General features: G+C 44.5%; 1 protein-coding gene across 1 annotated transcript in view; it reads left to right on the forward strand.

Annotated features, from left to right (window-relative positions):
* The first annotated feature begins 300 nt into the window (after positions 1-300).
* The window catches only part of col11a2 (collagen, type XI, alpha 2), a 40642-nt gene continuing 18062 nt past the window's right edge, over positions 301-22880 (forward strand). The window contains exons 1-19 of the mRNA XM_068747619.1: positions 301-390; positions 4003-4009; positions 8829-8990; positions 10787-10997; positions 11177-11339; positions 11574-11696; positions 13305-13418; positions 15255-16403; positions 17676-17789; positions 19111-19326; positions 20354-20407; positions 20766-20807; positions 21061-21123; positions 21277-21351; positions 21562-21648; positions 21794-21850; positions 22036-22089; positions 22249-22302; positions 22439-22492. Of these exons, the coding sequence (XP_068603720.1) occupies positions 301-390; positions 4003-4009; positions 8829-8990; positions 10787-10997; positions 11177-11339; positions 11574-11696; positions 13305-13418; positions 15255-16403; positions 17676-17789; positions 19111-19326; positions 20354-20407; positions 20766-20807; positions 21061-21123; positions 21277-21351; positions 21562-21648; positions 21794-21850; positions 22036-22089; positions 22249-22302; positions 22439-22492 (2889 nt within the window). The remainder of the gene's footprint in view (positions 391-4002; positions 4010-8828; positions 8991-10786; positions 10998-11176; positions 11340-11573; positions 11697-13304; positions 13419-15254; positions 16404-17675; positions 17790-19110; positions 19327-20353; positions 20408-20765; positions 20808-21060; positions 21124-21276; positions 21352-21561; positions 21649-21793; positions 21851-22035; positions 22090-22248; positions 22303-22438; positions 22493-22880) is intronic.

A 22880-nucleotide genomic window follows, 5' to 3' on the forward strand; every position in this document is an offset into this window, starting at 1 on the left:
TCCACTCTGGGTACCCGGTCAGACTCGACTGGTCTTCAGCACGAAGGGGTTAAATGTTAACATCAAACTATCTATTCACCCCGAACTTACTTTAGTGTTTGTCTTTATGCACCGACAGGTAGGGACAAAGGTACCCCATTAAGGAGAGCCTCCCTCCGTCTCCAGAGGCGTGCCTTCCTGCCTGCTGCACCTCGGAGCGGGCTCAGGCGGGCCTCCCTCTGCGGCTGGCTTTCTGTGAGAGGATAACTTTAAGCACATCTACACTTACAGCTCAGCCAGGCCGACAGACTCCGCGACACTATGGATACTGGAGATTGTCCTTTCCGGAAGAAACGGAGACCGTGGCGGATGGATTTCTCATCTTTCGCCTTGCTAAGCGTAGCGCTCGCCGTTTGCCAAACCTCTGTGGTTCGGGCAGGTGAGTCGCAGCCCTTATTCTTGTCTAGTTTTGGTTGGAAACTTGGTTTGGTTCAGTTTCATCATTTTGCTGTGGGTCAGACAATGGAGCCCTCGTTTCATTACCAGACTTTACGCACCTGGACCAGGTGCGTAAAGTCTGGTCCCTGCATGATCAGACAACTGTCAGATTCCTGAACGCATCTGAAGGAAACCTGCATTTCCTTACTCTCTGAAGGCCTTAAACTGGAGGTAAGTTGGAGAATGAATGATTTTACATCATCCGAGCAGCAAAAGGGATCGTTTAGGCGCGTGTCTAAAACTAAATCAGATCAAAGACAGCTTCGAGGCATTCTGTCATCATTTTGAAAAGACAGATCTCTGATCATGAACTCCAACTGTCGTCGGCCTTTTAGTCGATTTCACGTGAACGAGCTGATATGTTGGAACTCAATCTTTCCCGTGCGCTTGCATGTGTGCAGCCTGCTGACAGGTGTCGTCTCATGCACCGAGGGGCTGCAGCCGTGCACGCAAATCTGATCTGAGATGAGAACAGTGCACGATGATTTCCCGAGGAAGAATTCCCCCCGGGCTTTGTGAGAACGACATTTCTCCTGTCCGTTTGTGACATTTCGATGAGGTGCGGCTGGCGGATTGAGAGTTTTACCGTTTTTACTTGCGCGCCAGTCACGTGATCGCAGTCTGCGTGGGTCCAAGCGAGGAAGTTTGTGGGACGTGACTCTAAACCGCGTGGATAGTTGGTTTCCTTTCAGTGAATCGATCTCTTGGAGATCACGTGAGCGCGCGTGTATTTCAGACAGGTGTCACACATCAGTGTTTGAAATCACTCTTCAACATCTGTCTGCTCTACTTCGCGTTACGCTTGTAATTTCATCCGAGTCCTGATCAGGAGAACCCGGAGGAAGTGGTTTAATGCGCACCGACGCGCACTGAGATGAAATACACATTTACGCACAAGTGAAGCTAAAACTTAGAATTGCGGTGATTTCCATCTTGAGTTATAATAAACTCTTTGTAGGGGAGGTCTGTTTTCATTCCGGACTGTAAAATGATTATTTTCAATGTTTCGACTCATTTTTAATCATATTTTTATGTGTGAAGGATTTCAATTTAAAAACAGTGAAACAGAACTATATTTGGCTCCGCGGAGGCATCGGCGTGCACGCTGCCCCTCGTGCGTGTACGGGAACAGCGTATGAACCAAGGGGGCTTTTGTAGCATCGTTTGCCCTCCTCCAGGGTATTCATTGGCCCCGTTTCCAGTTTCAGATTGCGAGAGGCGACTGCACCTTCCCGGCGTCTCCCGTGTGTATTTTGGAGCCATTTTGGGCCTTTATGAATGGGTTATTATGGGCTTTGGGAGTGAAAGCGTTCAGTGTCTCCGCGTCTATGTACAGTTCTGTGTGCGCGTCTGTGTATAATGTTATTCCGTCAGTGTGAATGGGCCTCTGTGCGTAACACCGAGCGCAGGTTACATTTGAACGGATGCCTGCGGAAAGGGAGGCGGAGGTGCGTAAAGCGTTTTCTCATCTGCTGAACCTGGACGCTCACATTAAACCCTGATTTTAGTAACCAGCCCAAGTGACCAGCACTTACGTGCGTGTGCGTGTGGCGGTCCTGCGCGCTCATAAAAGCGCATGCAGGTTTCCAGGCTGGCTCGACCACTGTGAGCGCGGCACGTCTGTGCGCGCAATTGCGTGGGGGGGGGGGCAGCGCAGATGTTAGTGTAAGCGCTCAGCGCGCCCCACCCAAGCAGTGAAAGACCGATTTAGAGAAGAACGCGGTCAGAATGTTTCCCTCATTCCTTGGGAGAACGGATGAATGAGGCGCAGCCATTACCCAGAGAGCAGCGCGCCGAGAAGGCCATGAAAGCAGAGTTCTGTTCAAAGGAGGAGAAAATCAGAGGGCAATGTTTTTAATGTTCCTCAGCCCCGATTCAAAGCAGAGAGCTCATCAAAGGCCAGCCTGTCCCTGCCCCGCTCTCCTCCCTGCGCCGGTGAATGGAGCTCCTGTGCGCGCACGGGTGCCTCCGTGGACGCGTGCGCTGCGTCGGGCTCCTACAGGATCACACGTGATCCTTGCAGCTCCACGTCCAGACTGTGTCCGGAGTGCTGTTTGATGTCGCCGGCTGCGCAGACGTGTTGATGCTCATTAGATGTGAACGTTACGCATCATGTTCTCAACCCCGACTGTCACGCTCGGGCCCTGAGCTGGGCCCGTTGGGCAGAAGTTCTATATTCAAGCCTTGCAAAGCCCAACTGCAGTTCAAGGTTGATGTATAAGACCAACATGTTTTCTATTGTGAGAAACAGGTCAGGTGAACACTGCGATTCAGTTTATTGGTAATCTTCAAGTAAGCCAGACATGGGCAAACTACGGCCCGGGGGCCATATACGGCCCGTTATGCTTTATAATACGGCCCGCCGAACTTGTCCAAATAATATCATTAAATAAAATGTTATTATAAACCTCATTCATTTGACCTTTTCCCTGTAATGCTACCTGTAAAAGGCCAAATCCTTTCATGTAATGGCTTTTACATGTCATTTATATTAGTTCACACAAACACTCCAGCCTGGCCCGGCCTCTGTCAAATTTTAGAACCCATTGTGGCCCGCGAGTCAAAACGTTTGCCCACCCCTGAAGTAAGCAAATACGAATGGGGATTGACATTATACGTGATTTTCTTCTCTTATTTAAAGCCTCTCTTGGTAAAGTGTTGGATGCGTTTCTCCAAAATGAACACCTTCCCTCTCAGAAGCACCAATCAGAAGTGTTGAGAAGCTTGGTCATCGTCTTGCATGAATCGTCGACGATTCATGCAAACATTTCTGACTCCTCTGTTCTAGACGGCCGTTGTTCCTGCATCAAAGCTGATGAGTTCATATTTCGTGTTCCTTCTGCTTAAGTATGCAGACGAGCAGCAGGAGCGAGCGGCGGCTTCATAATGACAGACTGCTTGAACGAGACGCTTTTCCAGGTCTCTGCTATTTGACTGATTCCGTGTCGGAGGGCGTGGAGACAGCTGCGTCTTTACATACAACGTTCATGCTTTTCCAGAGACCTTAAATGATTATGCATTTGAAAATGGGTTTAGATAATAGCGTATGATCGCCAATGGCGCTACCAATCAATCAATCAATCAATCAAAGAATCAAAGATACTTTATTCATCCAGAAGGGTGGAAGAAGCTGAGATTTAAAAACACATAAAAGCATGCGTTCTACCTTCTGTCCACTGGAAGGTCATTCCAGAGGTCACTCAGTCGTGTCTTCTTGTATTAGGAAATCTGAGAGGGCTTCTTTTTTCTTTTGCAGCATTTTATTTATTTTATGTAATAGAACAAATGGGCCCCGATGATGAACCATTTAAAACGCTGTTAAGTGAAGAATTTTAAACCAACCAAACGTCTCCCATTCCACTTGACCGCTTCTCGGAGGACACGTCTAAGTGTTTTGCACAATTTGCTGTGAAAGGAGCTCCAGTACGTGGGACATTTATCATCAGCTGTATCAGCAAAACGAAATAAAGTTGCAGCGACTGTAAAAGCGTCGAAGGCGTTCACCTGCAAACGTAATGTACGGAGGAGGCCGGTGCAGGCAGAACTGAGCTGCAGAGGCTGCAGAGGCACAGACACAGACCAAAGGCCTCGGACCGGCTGCCTTGTTTGTCTCACTCACCGTCTGTCCCACGTGATAGCAGGCTGCAGAGACTGTCTCCTGGTCCCGCGGTTCCCAAAGGCCTTGGTGGTGTCAGTATCCGCCCTCACATCCAAACTGAGACTGCGGCCGCCAGCCCTAAAACCACACGAGGCCTCAGCAGGATCCAGTGCAGCAACACATAGATGGACAGCAGGGGGACAGCGGGGGGACAGCGGGGGGACAGCGGGGGGGACAGCGCGGGGACAGCAGGGGGACAGCAGGGGGACAGCAGGGGGACAGCGGGGGGGACAGTGGGGGACGTGGGAGTCTGCTGGCAGCAGCGCCTCAAGGGAGGGAATGAAGAAAGCACATGAGGCTGTAACAGAGTGAATGCTGGCGCTGCCCGGCAGTGACACGTGCGCTGCCGTGCGCTGAAATCAGTGCTGGTAGATCGAGATCTAACCAGAAACCTTTGATCTCACTCAGCGTTGTCCCGCCTGCTGGTCTTTATATGCTGGGAGCCTCGAGAGTTTCACCTCAGGATGAATCTCTTAGCTTTTCCAGACCAGTAAAACAGACTCATGCTGCTTTTTCGGGTTGCAGCAGAACTAATGTAAGCTTCTATTCAAACGTGGGCGTTTCACTTGGAGGCTTTTCTTTGCTCCTGAGTATGTAATCATGTAGCAAAGCCCTAATGACAGGCTCAGAAACGGCGCTTTAATCGGGTTCATTCTACCCACGTTGAAAGGTTTAGGCCATATTTTGTACATTTCTCATCTGATGAAAATATCTGATCAGATCCTTTCAGAAAGAAATACGTTCCATATCTTAATCACAAGGCTGACTTTAAAGGAACAGTTCGCTCTTGAGAGAGGAAAATTCAGTCAAGTCCAGTGACGAAACGTTTCACAGGAAAGTATTCTTCTCAACAACTGGAGAAAATGGGGATTTGAAAAGGTGTTATTGGTAAATCATCTCTGTAGCCTCGAAGCCGAAAGTGTCTGAGATGAAAGCGTAAACTCAGAATCATGATCTGCTAGATTAAAGGAGCCGGACTTTCCGTCACCTTGAAGGTGAGTCGACGTGAATTACAGTGTAAACGGTACCTCTAACTTTGCAAATGCAATTAATGTGAAGAATTTCTGTTTGTCCAAAAAGTAAATCCTAAATATGGAGGCCAATGCAGAAAGTCAAATGTGTGTGTAGGTGTGTGTGTGCGTGTGTGTGTGCGTGTGTGTGTGTGTGCGTGTAGGTGTGTGTGTGTGTGCATGGGCCCTGTAGCATGTGGAGAGGACTTAGGGGGAGGACTGCCAGAATGATCGCCGCGTCCGGAGTGGACGAGGTTGAGGGGGTCGGTGCCTTGCTCAAGGACACCTCGGCTGTGCCCTGGGGGTAGACCGGCCCCACTGCAGTCACCAGTCCACACCACATATATTTCTGCTGGGCTGGGATTTTAACCGGTGACCCTCTCGTTCCAAAACCAAGTCCCAGCCCACTGAGCTACTGCCGCCCCCCCAAAGGTTGGGGGGGGGGGGGGGGGTAATTTGAAGAATCCAAAGCCGAAAACATATTTTGAGTTGTTGTTGTTTGTTTGTTTTTTATTTTACTCCATCAAACCATTAAAGGTGCGTCCCAACATCTGACTGGTAGCGTGCACGACTAACAACGTGGTCGTTGTGCCGACACGAGAGGTGAGGGGTCACCGTGGCAGCTGTGTCTAAAATGTGGTACATCTGTACTAAAAGAAGAAAGGACACACACACACACACACACAGGAATTATAACACAGCAGACAGGAAGTAAAGGATTTCCTTGAAGCGAACTAAGAGTCACTGAGTTGTGTGTGTGTGTGTGTGTGTGTGTGTGTGTGTGTGTGTGTGCAGTGACGTATGGCGTCCGTCTAGACTGCTATCTGCGTCATATCAATATATAGAAGGCTGTGGATTCTTTGTGTTGTAAACCACGTGTTAGATTTTATGTGCGTCTCTCTTTCATATCATTTAATGCGTTTGGCTTTTCCATTTTCACTGAGAAGCTCAACAAGCTGAATCCCGTTCTTGACTCGGTGTGTTGTGTGCATGCAGGTTCCACTCTGTGTATCTGCTTCCTGCTCAGACAAGAGGTGTGTGTGTGTGTGTGTGTGTGTGCCCTCTGTTCACAAAGCTTGCTGACAGCGTGTGGAGATGCTGCGTTACTCGTTCATTGAGTATTAGCATCGTTTACCTCTTTGCAAACACACAGTAACAAAGTATTTGTGTAGAAGTAGCGCGTGGTTTCAGGCCCTCATCTGCACTGGGAGCACTGGCTCACTGGTCAGTTCATTAAGTCAGTTTAAGCTCCATCTTGTGGCGACTGTCGTGAACTGCAGTAAAAAAAAACTGCTTGTAAAGATATATATATACAGTATATCAAGCAGTTTTATTTGTATGATATATATATATATATCAATTTTATGATCTAAAACTATTCAGTAGTTATTTGGGAAATCTGTTTATTCCGATTGTTATCTTGCCTTTTGGTATACAAATTTGTGTGTGTGTGCGTGTGTGTGTAAGTGTGTGTGTAAGTGTGTGTGCGTGCACATGTAAATCAGAATAGCGTACCTGGGCCAGCTTGAACAAAGGAATCTGCACACACAGCGACTGGATAGACAGCAGGCAGCTGCATGTGCTGCTGTAATCTTTACTTCAGGTGCCCTCGTGCCTGTGAGCCCCGTTTCCTGTCGCCATGACAGCAGTGTCATTTCCTTCATTTATATCGCAGCGCTTCTGCCATCTGTGAGCACTTTTGCTACAAAAAGGGACTAATGGAGTAGCAGCAGGAGAAGAAAGAAAGTAAAGAGAGCGTTTGTGCCTCCTGCTTTTCTGTCTTTCCACCTTGCTTACTGTTATATTTGCCACTCTTCATCTCATGGGGCGTATTGAGGAAGTCTTCCCTGCCGGGGTTGTGCGAGTGTGTACCTCTGAGGCCCTGTCTGTTATTTTAGAGGGTGTGTTTTTGCCGTGATTGTGGTCCTCCAGGCAGGAAGGGCCCTGGCTGCAGATGTGAGCTGGGCAGGCAGCGAATAACAGAGCAATACATTGTGCTGGGTGGACTGAGGGACCTCAGGCTGCAATCTGATCCAGCATCCTGCATCGCAAAACCACACCGTCGACCCCAAAACACACACACACACACACACATCTTTACCTGAACCTCTGTCTCTCTGAAATATCTGGAAAAAGAAAATTGTGTTCTTATTTTACTGTCATCAAATTGAAATGATCCAGTCATTGCATTCAGGGCTCAACATGAACACACACTTTTTCTCTTTTTTTTTTTTACTCTCTGTTTCGGTATTTGATCTTCATAAGGAGAAGGCGGAGCAGAGGTTGGATCGCATGCAATGCTACATAAAATTAAAATAAAAAAATCCAACACAGACTGCAGCTTGAAGGTAGAAACGAACAGAAGAGAGAAAACGTGAATAAAAGAGAAAGAAAAGTGAGTTCCTCTTCTTCTCCCTGGTGTGGACGGACATTAATGGACTGTTGGGGTAATATTAATGCGCCGTTTGTTCCGTTTGAATAAATAGCATCATCTGCGTGTTAAATAAACTCCGGCAGCACCGAGGAGGCCGGTTTGCGTGTAGACATCAGAGAGCAGCAGCAGCTTGGGCGAGCGATGAGCGGCTGCTGTATTTATTATAAAGCTGTTTGCTTCTATGGCTGCATTGATTTTTGATCACAGGTTGATGTCATTTAGCTGCCTTTACCTTCATGTTTCCAGGTGTATTTGTGGCACATTGAGAGCTTGAATATTATTACAGATTGCTTCATGGGAAATGTCAGCGTTTTATCCTTCAACCAGGTCATTTGGAACAAGAACAGAAATGTCATTGTCTTTTTAAAGCAGAGACCAGATTTATGAAAAGAGCATCTGGAAAACATCAGATATGGTCTTAAGTACGATCCATTACGATATATAAATATTATCATTCATATATTATGTGTCTTTTTTTGTAATTTCCATGGAAACAGGATTTTTCTTTTTAGGTGAGCCTTCATGGTGGTCATCCCTTTTTTTGTCTTTTTTTTTAAACATTTTCCTGGACAGATTATTTTAATTTTACCTTCCCTGTCATCTATCTATTACTATCCATCCCAGATGACTCCTGTTAATGTAATGAATAAAAGATGGCGAGAAACGTGAAACCGAACGTTCTCTTTTCACTTTAGTTTTTAAATAGGCAATGAAGGCATCACCACCACCTTAAATGTACTATCAGAAATGCCCCAGTAACTGTTTTTTTACGTGTTATTTTTATTTCTGTTTTCTATGCCTGGAAAAAATAAACATTTCAATCAAAATAAACAAACAAGCAAAAATCAATCCCTTGCTTTGAAACCTTGGTAGAATTTTCTATGGTTGTAATTCTGTCTTGAATTAGAAAGCAGAAAAGGCAGAACTGCAGCAGGAAGTGAGAATACAGAGGTCTCATCTTACTAAGCTAAGAAACGTTAGCCTTTCATAGTAGACGTTTGAAGGACCATTTCTTGAAAACCACATTACAATATATCAACAGCATGATTTGGAAGTACCGTAACATTCACACAAAAATATATCTAATAAGGTGCAGTGGTCACAGCAACACTTCTCCATCAATATGTCACACTGGCTTCCATTGTGAGGATGCAAAGGTTCAGCTTGGATGTCTCACGGTTTCACACACTTCTTCTGCAGAGTTACAAAAAGACATCCTAACCTTTTTGTCCTTTCCCTTCCACCTTAGACCCAGTGGATGTCTTGCGGGCTCTGCAGGTCCCGTCCCTCCCTGAGGGCGTGAGGAAAGTCCCCGGCTTCTGTACATCCCGTCGCACCGGCAGCCCCGATCACGCTTACCGCATCAGCAAGAAGGCTCAGATCTCCGCCCCGACAAAACAGCTCTTCTCAGGTAGGTCTCAAGTGAGCAGGACCTCAACCAGTCTACGATAGGAAGAGGTCCGTGTGAATTACAGTGATGTCTTCCAAACAGAGACGCAGGAGACGGTCTATAACAACATGGACATCTGTCTGGACATAAATAGATGAAAGACAGAAAGAAGAAAGCTTTATTTTTTTGTCACTGATACACTGCAAGCACACAATAAATTATCTTTACACCGTACTACAACAGGCCCCTTGAAACAACCACACACGCGGCGAGGGAATAGGGTGACGGCGCCGCCATGATCGGCACTCCCGGAGTAGTTTTCAGGGGATGGTGCCTTGCTCAAGGGCCTCAGCAGTGCTCTGGAGGTAGACTGGCCACCAGTCCACACTCCACACGTCTGGGATGGGACTCAAACCGGTGAACCGGTGGACGACTCCGCTTCCTAGCCCGAGGCTAGGAAGCAGGAACTGTCGGACACTTGATTCGCTCGCTCGCTTTCCGCTATGTCGTAAAAACGGCTCGTAAACAGAAAACAACGAGTGCGGCCGTAAAGTCAAACAGTCGCGAGTCGCTGTGAGAAGCTTTTCTTTTCTTTTTTGTGTCTCGATGGGACAGAATACCTTGTTTAGGACAGAAGAACAAATCTGAAGAAATCCACCTGTCTTCATGCGTCCTACATTGTCCCATGGTACTGCTGGGGACTGACTTAAGCTGGAATGGATTTAACATTTCAACAAATTCCAGAGTCCACAGCGATGCAATCAGAAAGACAGATAACCCTAACCCTATACTCAACATGTTTTGAGTCTAGCAAACTCTATATAAGCTCCCTGGAGTCAAGTCAGACTATCGTATTCAGGGTGTATATAAAGTATCATTATGTGTTGCAGTGCAGGAGCTCATTTAAGGTGTTATTGGAGCACCAAAACAGATTAAAGTTTGTATTCTGTCTGACACCCTGGAGCGATTAGAGAAGGCAGCATTTATGTGGTTATGAAGCAATCCCCAAAAGTCAGAAATAGATTTTGTGCTCATTTTCTGAGGTTTAGTCTTCCTTCACCAGCTCTGCTCACATGTTATCATTTGTCTTCGTCATCTATGATAGGACTACATTCTGTTGATCTTTACAGAGATATGTTCAAAGAACATGATCTGGTACATACTAACTACTACTACTACTGGACTTTCTTCTTGTCCCCTGAGAGGTCGCCACAGCAAATCAACGTTCTCCACTTCACCTTGTCCTTTGCATCGTCCCCCCCAACACCAGCCACTCTCATGTCCTCCCTCACTACGTCCATGTATCTTCTCCTGGGTCGACCTCTAGCCCTGTTCCCTGGCAGTTCCTTCAGTTCCGTGACGCTGCTCAGAAAGTTCACCTCGCGTTAGAAACCACAGTGTGAAAGCAGACCTTTCAACTAATTATAAATGCAGCAATGTTGGGACTTTCACCTCCCCCATCGAACCGAGTCCTCTTGGTCCGGTGAGAAAACAACCTAAGATAAAAGTGCACGGTTTAAATGAGGCAATAGCTGAACTTAGTTGCTGCAAGTTAAAATAACCAAGAGTAAAAGTCGTGTCTGTTACATGAAGGTAGAAGCTGATGAATGTCGTCCCTAATAGAATCGATTTTGTTCATGAAGAAGTTCATGAAATCATCACTACTGAGACCTGTGGGAACAGACGGGAACCAAGCAAACCAACAGACCTTCTGCAGCTCTCGTTGGTAGAGGCAGTCAATGCAGTTGTGTGAGGTCCAGCTCAGTGTACATGAGAACTTAAACGCCTCCCTTCTGTCATTCCTCCCCTTCCTCAAGGTCGATTCCCAGAGAACTTCTCCGTAATGGCTCTGATCAAGGCCCAGGCTGGTCTCCAGGCCTTCCTCCTCTCCATCTACAGCGAGCAGGGCATCCAGCAGCTTGGCATTGAAATGGGACGCTCCCCTGTTTTCCTATATGAGGACCAGAATGGAAAACCAGCCCCGGAGGACTACCCACTGTTCAGAGGCATCAACCTGGCTGATGGCAAGTCAGTAACCAGCGACAACCAGTTTGTGACTGGTTGAGTTGACACCATGAGTGTCATGTGGGGGTGGGTCACGGGGAGCAGTGTGTGTTGAGTGCAATGTGTGAAGTCAGAGTTGAAGAATGCCTTTTTAATGTTTACATATTTATTTGCCATCGGTTGCGTCTCCTCCTTGCCTCTAGGTGGCATCGCATTGCCTTCTCTGTTTCAAAGAAAAACGTGACCCTGCTGTTGGACTGCAAGAAGAAGATGACCCGTCCTCTGCCTCGCAGCAGCAACGCCGAAGTCGACACCAATGGCATCACGGTGTTCGGAGCCCGTCTGCTTGATGAGGAGGTTTTCCAGGTGATGACCCCAACAAGGGAAAAAAAACAGTAAAACGAACTGGGCAGTTATTGTTGCTGTGTCTGATCACTGTGAGTAAATTTACATTTGTTGTTAAGAAATGTATAGTTTGTGGACCATTTTAGCCCAAAAGGGTTGTAGTAGGTGAAATATGAGAACACATGGAGTTGTATTGGTGTACTGTAGGCGTTTCCATGGATCCCAATAATGAAGCTGTTTTTCTCTTTTTCTTAGGGAGACATCCAGCAACTGTTGATTGCGTCAAACCCCCAGGCCGCCTATGACTTCTGTGAACACTACAGCCCGGACTGTGACTCCCCACTGCCCAAGACCCAGGCTCAGGACCCCAACACATACGTGAGTAACACCGTCTCACCATGAGTTCAGACACAGATTAGACTTTAATCAAACAATGGATGGATAATTGTATTGAAAAGCATCTTGCAGAGTAAATTAATCAGACTTTGCTCTGTTTTCCATCTCTTATTATCCCTCCTGCACAAAGTGCTGCAGCCGTTCAAACCCCAATACAACTTACTCATAAAATGATAAGCTCATTTGTAGCATCAATCAATCAGGTCAGAACAGAAACTGGATTTCTTTTTTCTTTTTATCTATGTGAAGAGAGAAAATAAATAGAATCTTCACTGGATCTAACGAGTTAAACTCTAACGAGTCTTTTCTTGTACTGAATCAACTGATCATCAAGAAAATGGCAACCAGAGTGACGTAGAATATTCTTTGTCAGTTGTTCCAGTTTTGAAAACATTGGGAAAAAGTCTTCCAAATGAACTTTTCTTGGATTTTGCATGCTCTCTAAGTTTCTCTCTCTGGTTAACTTTTACTGGAGTAAATACATTTGCAAATAAATGATTTGTCGGTGAAAAGATTTAATGTTGGAAAGCTGTGCAAGAGAATATAGTGTCCTATTTAGAACATTAAATGCAGAGAGATTCTGAGACAATGAATGGGAAGTTCTCAGGTCCAGTTTGGGTCTGCTGAGGTCATCAAAGTGCTGCTGTCCATTTCTGTCTTCCTGATGCATCCCCATCATCAGCAACAGTCTGTATCCATCTGCCTCCCTCTTCACTTCCAGCGCACACATTCACATCATTTATTACCATTTGCATTTAAGAAATGTAACGGCACTTTTTCTGATCATCACAGAAAGCTAGGGGAAAGAGAATAATACAAGTCGACATCTTTTCCCACTTTTTTTCCTGATGGATTGACAGCAAGTGAACGTAGAACCTAAAATACACAAAAGTTCATTTGGTTTTCTGGTTAAATTGAGACATGTAATGATTTGGCATCAAGATGGCTTAAGGTGGAGCTTCTTTTTTTATTTACTGAGACTGGTTGTGCACATTTAAGTACAATACAAGCTTAGTAAACTCTTCCTCTTCTATTTATCATATTGATATTCAGACTGTTTCTTTGACACCAGCTGCGTCTCACAGCTACGATAGTGAGTGAATCTCATTTGCATTCATCCATCCAAAGTGCATGATCCTCTTTTTGTCCTCAAAGCCACATGCCAAATCAGTCAATGCAGGACGTAGCAGCCGCTGCAGAGCTTCGCCACGCTGCTTCCCAAACCCTGTCCCGTTGCTGCTGTTGCTTTCTGAATGAATAGAAACCAGCGTGGTTTTATTCATTGTCTTCACCCATTGCTTTACTTTTGCAGATATTTCATTCATAAAGGTTGTCTGTATTTGAACATATTTAGTAGCAAGGCCTTTTAACATGCAGTACAGACCCCTTTGATGAAGGATAAAATGTGTTGCAGTTTGGTATTACCTGCATCTCTTTTTGCTACAACCTTCACCTTTATTTATCGCTGCATCCTCTGCAACCTCTACACTCCCCGTCATCCGGCATTCCTATCCTTCCATTCCCCTGCTTTCCCAAACCGTCTTTCCGTTTCCTCATCTGTCAATATTTCCACTCCCTTACCTCTCCCAGTACTTTGATGAGGAGGAGGATGACCACGAATACCCCTATTATTATGAGGAAACAACCTGTGTTTCTTCCTCCTCTGCATCCCTCTTTCCCCAACATGGGGCCCCCAATCAGCAGGTAAAGAGGGAGGAAGAGATGGGAAACACAAGCAGGGTTTGAGATGAGAGAGAGAGAGAGAGAGAGACAAGTATTAATGACACAATTCCTATTATGAGTTTAATTTGCTTCATATTTAAATTTCCACAAAATGAATATGTCCGAAAATATTTGCTTGATAATTTGCGTGTTTGGTTTTAGCTATCTCTCCGTCATCCCTCATCACTCCATACCTCCTGTTTTAATCACATTTCACCTTCCCTTTAATTCACGTTCATCTCATCCATCTCCGTCATGCAGGATTATGTTTCTCATTGTGATTGGTTTTTTTTTTTGTCTTCATGTGATTTACACGTTGTGATATATTTACATGTGTGTTCACATTTGGGCGAGTGGGGGCACTGGGGTGGTGGTGTAAGTGCAGCTGCGTTGGGACTATGCACGCTTATCTTCCTATGTTCTATTTCAACCATCTATCCTTCACACACTCTGTCCCACCATGAGCTGAATCTAAAGAGAGTGAAGACCTTCAGGTAATCTAAATGATTAGAGGTGTGTGTCCCAAACTGTTCACCACTCCAAAAGAAGAAAGGTCTATCGAAAGCAAGCAACCTCTGACACTATAAATAATCAGCCATGTCTGAAAAAGGGATTTACCTGTTAAATCTGAACATATAATCATTAGTCATATAAAGATATTCAGTTGGGTTGGTGAGAGTAAATTCTAATATTAATTTACGGATCTGTGACATTAGCATGTATTTATTTATTTATTTTGTTTTCTATCATGGCAAACTTAGCTCAATCATGTTAACATAGGGAATATACATAAAAAACATGTTATTACATGAAATAGTATTTGACCAGAGCATGTGTCTGTGTTGTCTTGCATGTTTTCTCAATCGTCTTGGGGGATGTCAGCGCATGATCGACTGTACATCCGTGCCATTTACTTTCATACCAGTCCACTTGTTAGCAAAGAATTATCATTGCACATGTTTGTGTCTTGGTATTTGCTTTTATGGTGTGTTCATATGGCCTTTGTATGACAATCAGTACATGATATGCATGTAAGTATCTCTTTTGGGACTGTTTGTGTTCTGATGGGCTTTTTCTTCACGTGTAGCTATTTAAGGGAATATTTTTTTGACGTTTATTTCCAATGATAATCTGCATGTTTTTATATCAGCATGAGAATGAATGAATGATTTATTGTATTTATATTGTGGTTTTATGTGACTGGCATGCATTTGCGCACGTGGCCTGGCCTCCGTGCTCCTTCTTCCGCATGGCTAAAATGCATCCACCTTCTGTGCTTCCGTGGTGTGTATATGAGTGTATGAGTATTTGTGTGTATGTTTTCAGCACAGTTGTAACTGCCTGGTCACAACCTCAGTGCCTCTGTTCAACAATAGGCTCCTAGTTGATGTTAGCACAAAGATGCTTGCTTTATCATTTAATATTGGGAATGGCATTACTGGAGAGATTGGCAAAAAAAAGAGAAAGCTAAAGAAATTCAATGCAACGGCTTGACTTTTTCTCAAAATGTGGATTTGTAATTCTGAGCGCTGGTGATTAGTTCAGTAGTTTTGGAACTTTGTTCATGTCCCATGCTGTATCCAGTAATGCCTGTACAGTCTCAGCAAATCAAACCCCAGCCATCTTTATGTCATTGTTTCTCAAACATCCACTCTTGTCTCTCTTCTTCTGTCCATCCCTTGTCTGTGCTTGTAAACCCCCCCCTCCCAACCCTTCCATTTATCATTTTCTTCCAACACTTTCTCTCCCTCCTTTCATCAATATGCTCTTTTACATTCTGAACAACCTCATAAATCACATAACAATCACGGACATTAGAAGAAAGGGCTGAATGGAAAAGAAGCTGCCGCCCTTCTCAAAGTGAAAGTCGGCCCAACTAAGGCAGTCAAGACCGGATCATCCAAACTTGTAGTCAAGTTGCCTATGGCCGCCAAGGCACCGAAACCTTCCACAGCCAAGCCATTTAAAGCCAAGCTTTCTGCAGCAGATATTCTCTTGTCTAAGATAAAGCCAACAGCTGCAGCTAAGTCCAAGCCCACGGCTGCCCTCTCGAAGAATGGCAACGGTAAAGCAACTGTTGAGAAGAAGAAAAATGGTTCAGGCAAAGCCGTCAACAATGGCAACGGAAAAGCAGCTGTAGTAAAGATGAACATCAGTGGAAAAACTGCAGCTCAGACCAAAGGGCATGTAAATGGCAATGCCAAGGTTGTAGTAGAGAAGAAAGTCATCAGTAATGGAAATGGTAAATCCTCTGTGGAAAAAAAATCCAATGGAAATGGTAAAGTCATTGTTGTGTCTAAGAGTGGCAAAACTACAGTGGAGAAGAAAGCCAATGGAAAAGGCAAATCGACCATCGAGATTAAAGAGGTTCAAGTCAAAGTTAATGGCAAAGCTGGCAATAAAGCAATCGGTGAGGCTAAGGCTAATGGCAATGGCAAAGTTTTTACTCTGGTAGAAAAGAGAGTCATTAATAATGGAGCTGCCAAGCAGGCAAAAATTGTAACCACTACAAAAACAAAGACTGAGAAAGTAGAAAAGACTGTTGTCAATGCAGCTAAGTCAGCTGCCAAAGTACAAGTTACTAAGGCACCTAAAGCCACAAAGTCATCAAAAGCAGAACCAATAAAAATGGCAAAGGTTGTGGATTCCAAGGCGTCGGTAAAAAAAGCCCAAGTAAAGGCAGAGGTTAAAGAAATCACCAAAGTAAAGACTGTGGTCACCAAAGTCCCACTGGCCAAATCAACGGCAAGCAAAGTCGTGAAGAAGGTGGTCGAAAAGGTTACCATCCCGAAGAAAATATATTCAACCTCCACCCCAGTCCGGCCTACTCCACCAAGACCCACAAAATCCAAGACGTTGGTGGATATTAATGTCAAATCCCAGAACAGACCTTTCCCGCCATTTGGGAAGACTGCGCTCAGTGGAACTGTGGTCCCAGCAAAGAAAATCACCAACGGTTATCAACAGGTACAACGAGAGAGACCACGTTTAGGTCGGAAGGCTCAGACTGGTATGTCCCGACTGTCCAATCTGTTTGCCAGGTCTTTCCACCGTCAAGGCACTGCAATGCACTTCCCTGGTATTTATTAACGTGCCTTCTCAGGGGAAGAATGGTCGTGCAACTCTTCAGGTAAACGATCTTGATGGTGGACGACCTGGTCTTCAGAGTGGAAGTTAGCTCATACCAAGCTGGATGCCTTTGCCTCTGTTTGTATATCATATGGTCTTCATGATCACGCCAACTTCTCCATATGATATGATACAGCGGCTCACATTCAAGCATGTACAGTTTCATTGTTCTTTACTTCACTTCATGCTCCTACCTAGCTTCTGAAACTGGATCAGCACCTCGATACACTTCAGCACTCTTTCTTTTCAGAGAAAACCTTTAACGTCAGAGAATGAGCATGGATTGCTATGGCTCCAAAAAACTAAAAGCGCAAAGACTAGCACACTTTGAGCAACAAGCAACACAACAAATCTCCCCTATCACTCTTTTATTTTCTGTCTTTGTTTTCTTGAAGTGCCTGTGCTATCTCCTTCTCTGGATTTATTTCATGCCAAATAGGATCAAAGCAGTCTGATAGAAACAGAACATCGAGCTTTTGTTAGATGTTAGTTCAATGTGTAGTCTAGCATGAAGCCGAGGCGCTTCATGGTCGAGACATTGTGAGGTTCATGACCATTAAAGTCATAACACTGACTGTCACATTGAAGTAACTGAGTTGCGTTCTGTGAGGCTGCTGTTGGGGTTATATCGGCTTTCTTGTCTTGGATGAAACCGGACATCCCAAAGCATCAAGTTGTGATGTTGTCTTCCTACGGGATGAATCTAGGCTCTCGATCATTCTTCCAATGAGATCAGACTCCACCCTTTCAGTAATCTCAGCTTTGCAACCTTTGAAAAGCAAATAAATACACTATTAAAAAGAAATCTCGGCAAAATAATCTCTATATGACTCACTAAATTGCACCTATGGCAACATTTACAGTCATTGAGATTCTCAAACTGCCTGAAATTTCTTTTTCTTTTTTTTTTAAAGAATCTTTGCAACTGAAAAATGTGAGTTGCCAGTAACAAAGTCTTGCCTCTGGCAACCTCAATTTTCTGATGTGTAACAATTTCGCCTTTTAACTCATTGTCACTCACAAGCAGATTTTGAACTAACCACTCTCTTCCAATCAAATTTGCTTACCTCCACCCCCTGCTCCCCAATTCCTGTCAACTTGACCAATTAGGATGTAGACACGGAATATGCAGAGGCTGGCCACACCCCTACAGAGACTGATTATTACTATGAGGAGATGGTCCCAGTGCCAGATGGTGAGGTGATTGGACAAGAAGAGGTCCCAGTACAGGTAAAAAGAATATTACACACCAATCAAGGAAGTTAAACGTTTCAAGAAGACCAACAGAAATTAGATTTAACTCCAGACAGAAAATATTAAAAACCAAAAGTGACAAATTACTAAATCATCAGCCTAAGATAGACTTCTGTCATCAAAGAGAGGACAGGGTGTAACATGTGTGTGGTGGTGAGCCCAGTCCTTGTAGTTGAACTAAGTAGTTCTAGCTCTATGTCTATCCTGTCTAACTACGCATCAATGTGTTGTTAGTACTGATTCCACAAGCAAGACATAAAACCACTTTCAAAGGAGAATGCGCCATATTTATCTGCTTTATGCCATCAAATATTTGTATGTGGCTCTCCTTTTCCCGAACAGCAAGATTCCTGTTTTGTTCTCATGTCAAGATTCTGGCTTGATTGGAATTGGATCTTTACATAAGAACAAACGTCTTGTAAAAAAGAGAAAAAAGGGGGGATTTCTGCATAGGAATATTGGGTGTGTAGTTTTAAGCAAAGGACGGTGAATATAATGCATTATTGTTTGAGAGAGAAATCTAAGGAAGACGGAAGCTCAGAATTTGAGAATGAGTCTCACAGTTCTGAAGCGCTTTCATTTTTTATTAGCTACTTTTGCCTTGTTTTCCAATGTCTATGCTAAGAACAGGGATTTTTCTTAGTATTTTGATGAGCGGGGGCCATTCCACATGGTTTATTATAGAAACATATGCATAGATTGTTCACAATATTTGTTATAAAAGTACAGAATACTTCCTGTGGATTCATCTTCGTGGGTAAGTAAAATAAAATAAAAAATAGTTTTTGCTTTGCATAACGAAGTACCAGTTCTGCGTGTCTGTTTCTATGTTGCGTGAGCCTTACCTTTACACTGAAAGTGTCTTTTGTGTAGTTTTAAAGCAAACTCACAATATCAAATATAATCTTTAGCCTAATTTGTCATCGCACACGAGCTGATCAGAATACGCTTCTGTTGAAATGTCTATTCCGATAGTCAGCAGCGATTATTCACAGAAATCAGGATAGAATTCTCCTTTCGACTGAAGCAATCCACTTTCAACATCATCAGATGTCTTTTCTCTGACCCTTTGTCCAAGTTTAATTGTCAGAGGTAAGACTCACTTCTTTCTATGCCTCCCTCTTCCACTCTTCCTCTTTTCCTTGCTGACATTTCCCCATCCAACATACCTCTGCCTCTTTTTTATCATCCCTTCTTCTTGCCTTTCATTCCATATTCCTTTGCTTCCTTCTTCCTCTCCCCCCCCCCCCCCCCTGCTCATCCTTTTGCAACTCTGATAAACCCAACCTAGCCCCAGGTGGAGCCGGCATTGGTGGGGGAGGAGGTAGATGCCACCAAGGCAGGCGGTGCGGGCGAAGAGGCCTTCACTGAGGAGTATGTGACTGGGGACTTGGACCTGAAGGAATACGACTATTCCTACAGGGACTACAATGAGCCGTTAGTGGAGACTGGAGCGATCGATGCCGACATGGGCCCCGCCCTGTCTGCTGTGACAGAGGAGGGAGGCGTAAGTCGTTTTTGCTACACGTGCAAAAGAAAAATCAATTTCAACCAACTCTGAGTCCTAATCTTTGTCGAAATATGTTCGGTGTCCTCTCAAATAATTCATCTAAGGTTCCCAACTCTCAAAAAACAATTTATAAAGAAGATCATTAGTGTATGTGTGATTTTTTTTTTTTTACTATCTTGGACCTGTTGACCTTCTTACAATTGGTGACTAATTCGAATACACTTATTGTTGCATCAAACTCTATCTGGATGTCTGGGATAGAATTCGATGGCGTAATTGTGTGAGCTTTAGATGAGAAGGCAGGACAGCTTTGAAGAGAGTTGGGCATTTAGATGTGACCTAAAATGAATCTATTCATGCAATGTCCTATATGTCCGGCTGTTTTTATAGTTTCACACCCATATACTGATACTGACTCGCATTCAAATTGGCACTGTACAAGTAAGGTTGATTCAGTGCATCAAGGTCGAACAATCCCATAGAAAGCAATATTTGAATATATTTCAAACAAAGAGTTTATCTCTGCAACAGTGGTTGAAAGAGTTTTTTTTTCTATGCAGTGTGTGGAGCACAATTCAGGGACCCAGGAAAAATGGCTGTTGCCACTGTAACAGCTATTTGGGATCCTGAATCTAGCTGTAACATACACTAAACAAATGGCATTCAAAAGTGCAGAATTAACTAGTTGCTGCCTCTTTTGACATGAATGCATTTATTTGTGTATGGCTTCACACAGAGCTGCTAAATTCAGTGTCTATGCAACAACAAAAAAAGCCTCCACAAGGAAAGGACAGGCGGTTTCAGCCATTGAATCATCATGTTTGGATGAAAGGTTATGACTTTCATGAGCAAATCATGTTTTTGTTTACGGTCCGGTTTCCTGCCCTGTTACTACAGTGTGATAGAAACGTTTGTGTTCCGCGTGAGCCTGCGTCCACCTTTGCCTTCCTTACATTTGATGGCTGGGATCACATGATTTTATACTGACTACGCTGTCTCGCGGCTACATGTGTGTTTTCCACAGGCTGCAGTCCGAGGCCATAAAGGAGAGAAAGGAGAATCGGCTGTCTTGGAGCCTGTAAGTCACGGAGAGAGTTGCAGCAGCCTCACCTGCGCAGGTGTACTTTAGCGGCTCTGTGACGGATATAGAACGCTTGAACCAATTACAGTTTCCAGCCTCTCTTGGGATTTTTGCCAGCAACCTCCCAGCAATAACTACTGCCCTCTAATTCTACCGCAGTTGATTATTATTTGTGCAAAACGAATCCGCGTTCTCCACCCCCAAGTCTGAACCATTAAAAAATAAAATTATGTGCAAAATAAGTACGTGCAAAAAGCATGAAGAATTTTTTTATCAATGGAGTAATGACTTGATTTACACTATTTTGTCTTTTTGTTTTTTGTACCATATATATAACTTAATTTTGGTTTCACAGGGTATGCTGATCGAAGGGCCTCCGGGGCCAGAAGGACCCGCTGTAAGTTAACAGTGAATCATTCTGATCACTTTACGTGCTTTCACAAGTCCTGCACTCACATTACTCTCTAAAGTTATTGGATCTGTGCAGTTTCTTCTTTCCCAATTTAAGGTGACGCAGCATTTCGTTTCTACTTTTGTAACAGCTAACATTCAGTCATGCTCAGGGTTATTGCTTTGTCTGTGACGCAAACAGTCCAGCTCATTGAGCTAGTAATCAGAGTACTCAACTACTCCATCTTCACTCCTTTCAGGGTCCCACCGGCCCCCCCGGCTCCTCCGGACCGCCTGGCTCCATCGGTGACCCTGGTGAGAGAGTGAGTGTTTGAATTTATCTGAAGAAGTAGCAGGTTTGTCAAATGAAATTAGCGCACAGATGACTGAAACATCGCCGGGAATTGCCGAAGCCACTTCCACGCTATCCTTGACTGTGCCAACTTACTTGAACTGACCCCTTCACCATCCTGCAGGGCCCTCCTGGTAAGCATGGGCTGCCCGGAGCCGACGGAGTCTCTGGACCTCCTGGAACCTCAGTCATGCTACCCGTGAGTCACCTTTAATATGTGATGATGATCAGTATCCCGTCTGAGTGGCCATTAATGCGCCTGTGTGGCTCTTCAGCACGCTGTCCATCTCAGGGCCTGATCTAGATCTGCCTGCTCGGGTTATTTGTAACGGACCAGATCCTCATGTCCTGCACTGCCACCGCTCACGTTGTCTAAATACGTGCTTGTGTGTTTTTTTGTTTTTTGCAGTTCCGTTTTGGTCAGAGTGGCGGGGATAAGGGTCCTGTTGTTTCTGCACAGGAAGCCCAGGCAGCCGCCATCTTGTCTCAAGCCCGGGTCAGTAATTACTTTTACTTTCCAACGTGCAGTCAGTCAGTTTGCCTCAAGCATCGCATCAGTGGCATCTAGTGTAGAGCTCTTTCTAACGTGCGCATACAATAATGCAACGCTGTGATTAGTGATTTTGATTTGCTGCCTCTAGATGGCGCTGAAAGGACCTCCTGGACCAATGGGATTCACTGGGCGCTCTGGACCACTGGTACGTTTTCTGTTATCTGGTCATTTGCTGTCATTCTCAAATTCCATCTTCAGAACAACAGCATTGTGGGCTCACTTTCTTTTGTCTCCCTATTAAGAAAAGCAGAATTTTTCTGTTCTCGCCATTAAGTGATGTGAAATGACCGTTTTTGGGATAGCCGTAACGACAAACTGTATTTGTTTCAGGGTAATCCAGGAAGTACTGGCTTGAAGGGAGAGAGTGGAGACCCTGGTCCGCAGGTAAAAGCACTTGCTCTGACCTCGGATCAGATCATTTCAATAATATGTCTATCAAATCACGTGAAGGGCCTTAGCTTTACTTTTTATTATTATTATTAAACTGTGCATGGTCAGAGCTTGGATAAGAGAATATCTCAAAAACACAAATTAATTTCCCAGGGTTCTCGGGGACCCCACGGTATGATGGGACCTCCAGGCAAAGCTGGAAGAAGAGTGAGTATAAATAATAACCCGCTCGTCTTGTGGTTTTAGTATTGTATTCTTTTTTATGTTGACATGTAGGACGCAGCTGTTGTCTCGCAGGCAAAAGCTTTTCAAGCATGTCCGTCCTCTGCTTGTCTCCTGACAGGGCCGTGCTGGAGCTGATGGTGCCAGGGGAATGCCGGGAGAGTCTGGAAACAAGGCAAGCCCTCACTGGCGTTTTTGCTTCACGCACCTCTTCATCAGACTGATCATGTGAATTTCACTCCTTGTAGCTCATGGTAATGCTGCAGCCTCATGGTAGTAAAGGTAGTGCGGTTAGCAGGAGCTAACATAGCATTGCCAGTTTCTCCCTTGTGTCGGTCTCAAGCCCGGATAAATGGCGAGAGTTGCGTCAGGAATGGCATCCGGCATAAAAATGTAAAATTAGTTCTGGAGTGACTTAGATGAAGAGGTTCAGGGCAGACATCAATGGGCATGTTGGTGAAGGAAATAGAGGAGATGAAGAAGTGATGGGCAAGTTTGGTGTTTTTAGTACAGTAGTAGTAGTAGTAGTCGTAGTAGTAGCTGCTCTGGTCACATGACTGGAA

The sequence above is a fragment of the Brachionichthys hirsutus genome, chromosome 13 (genome assembly GCF_040956055.1).
Source record: "Brachionichthys hirsutus isolate HB-005 chromosome 13, CSIRO-AGI_Bhir_v1, whole genome shotgun sequence".
Classification (NCBI taxonomy): domain Eukaryota; kingdom Metazoa; phylum Chordata; class Actinopteri; order Lophiiformes; family Brachionichthyidae; genus Brachionichthys; species Brachionichthys hirsutus.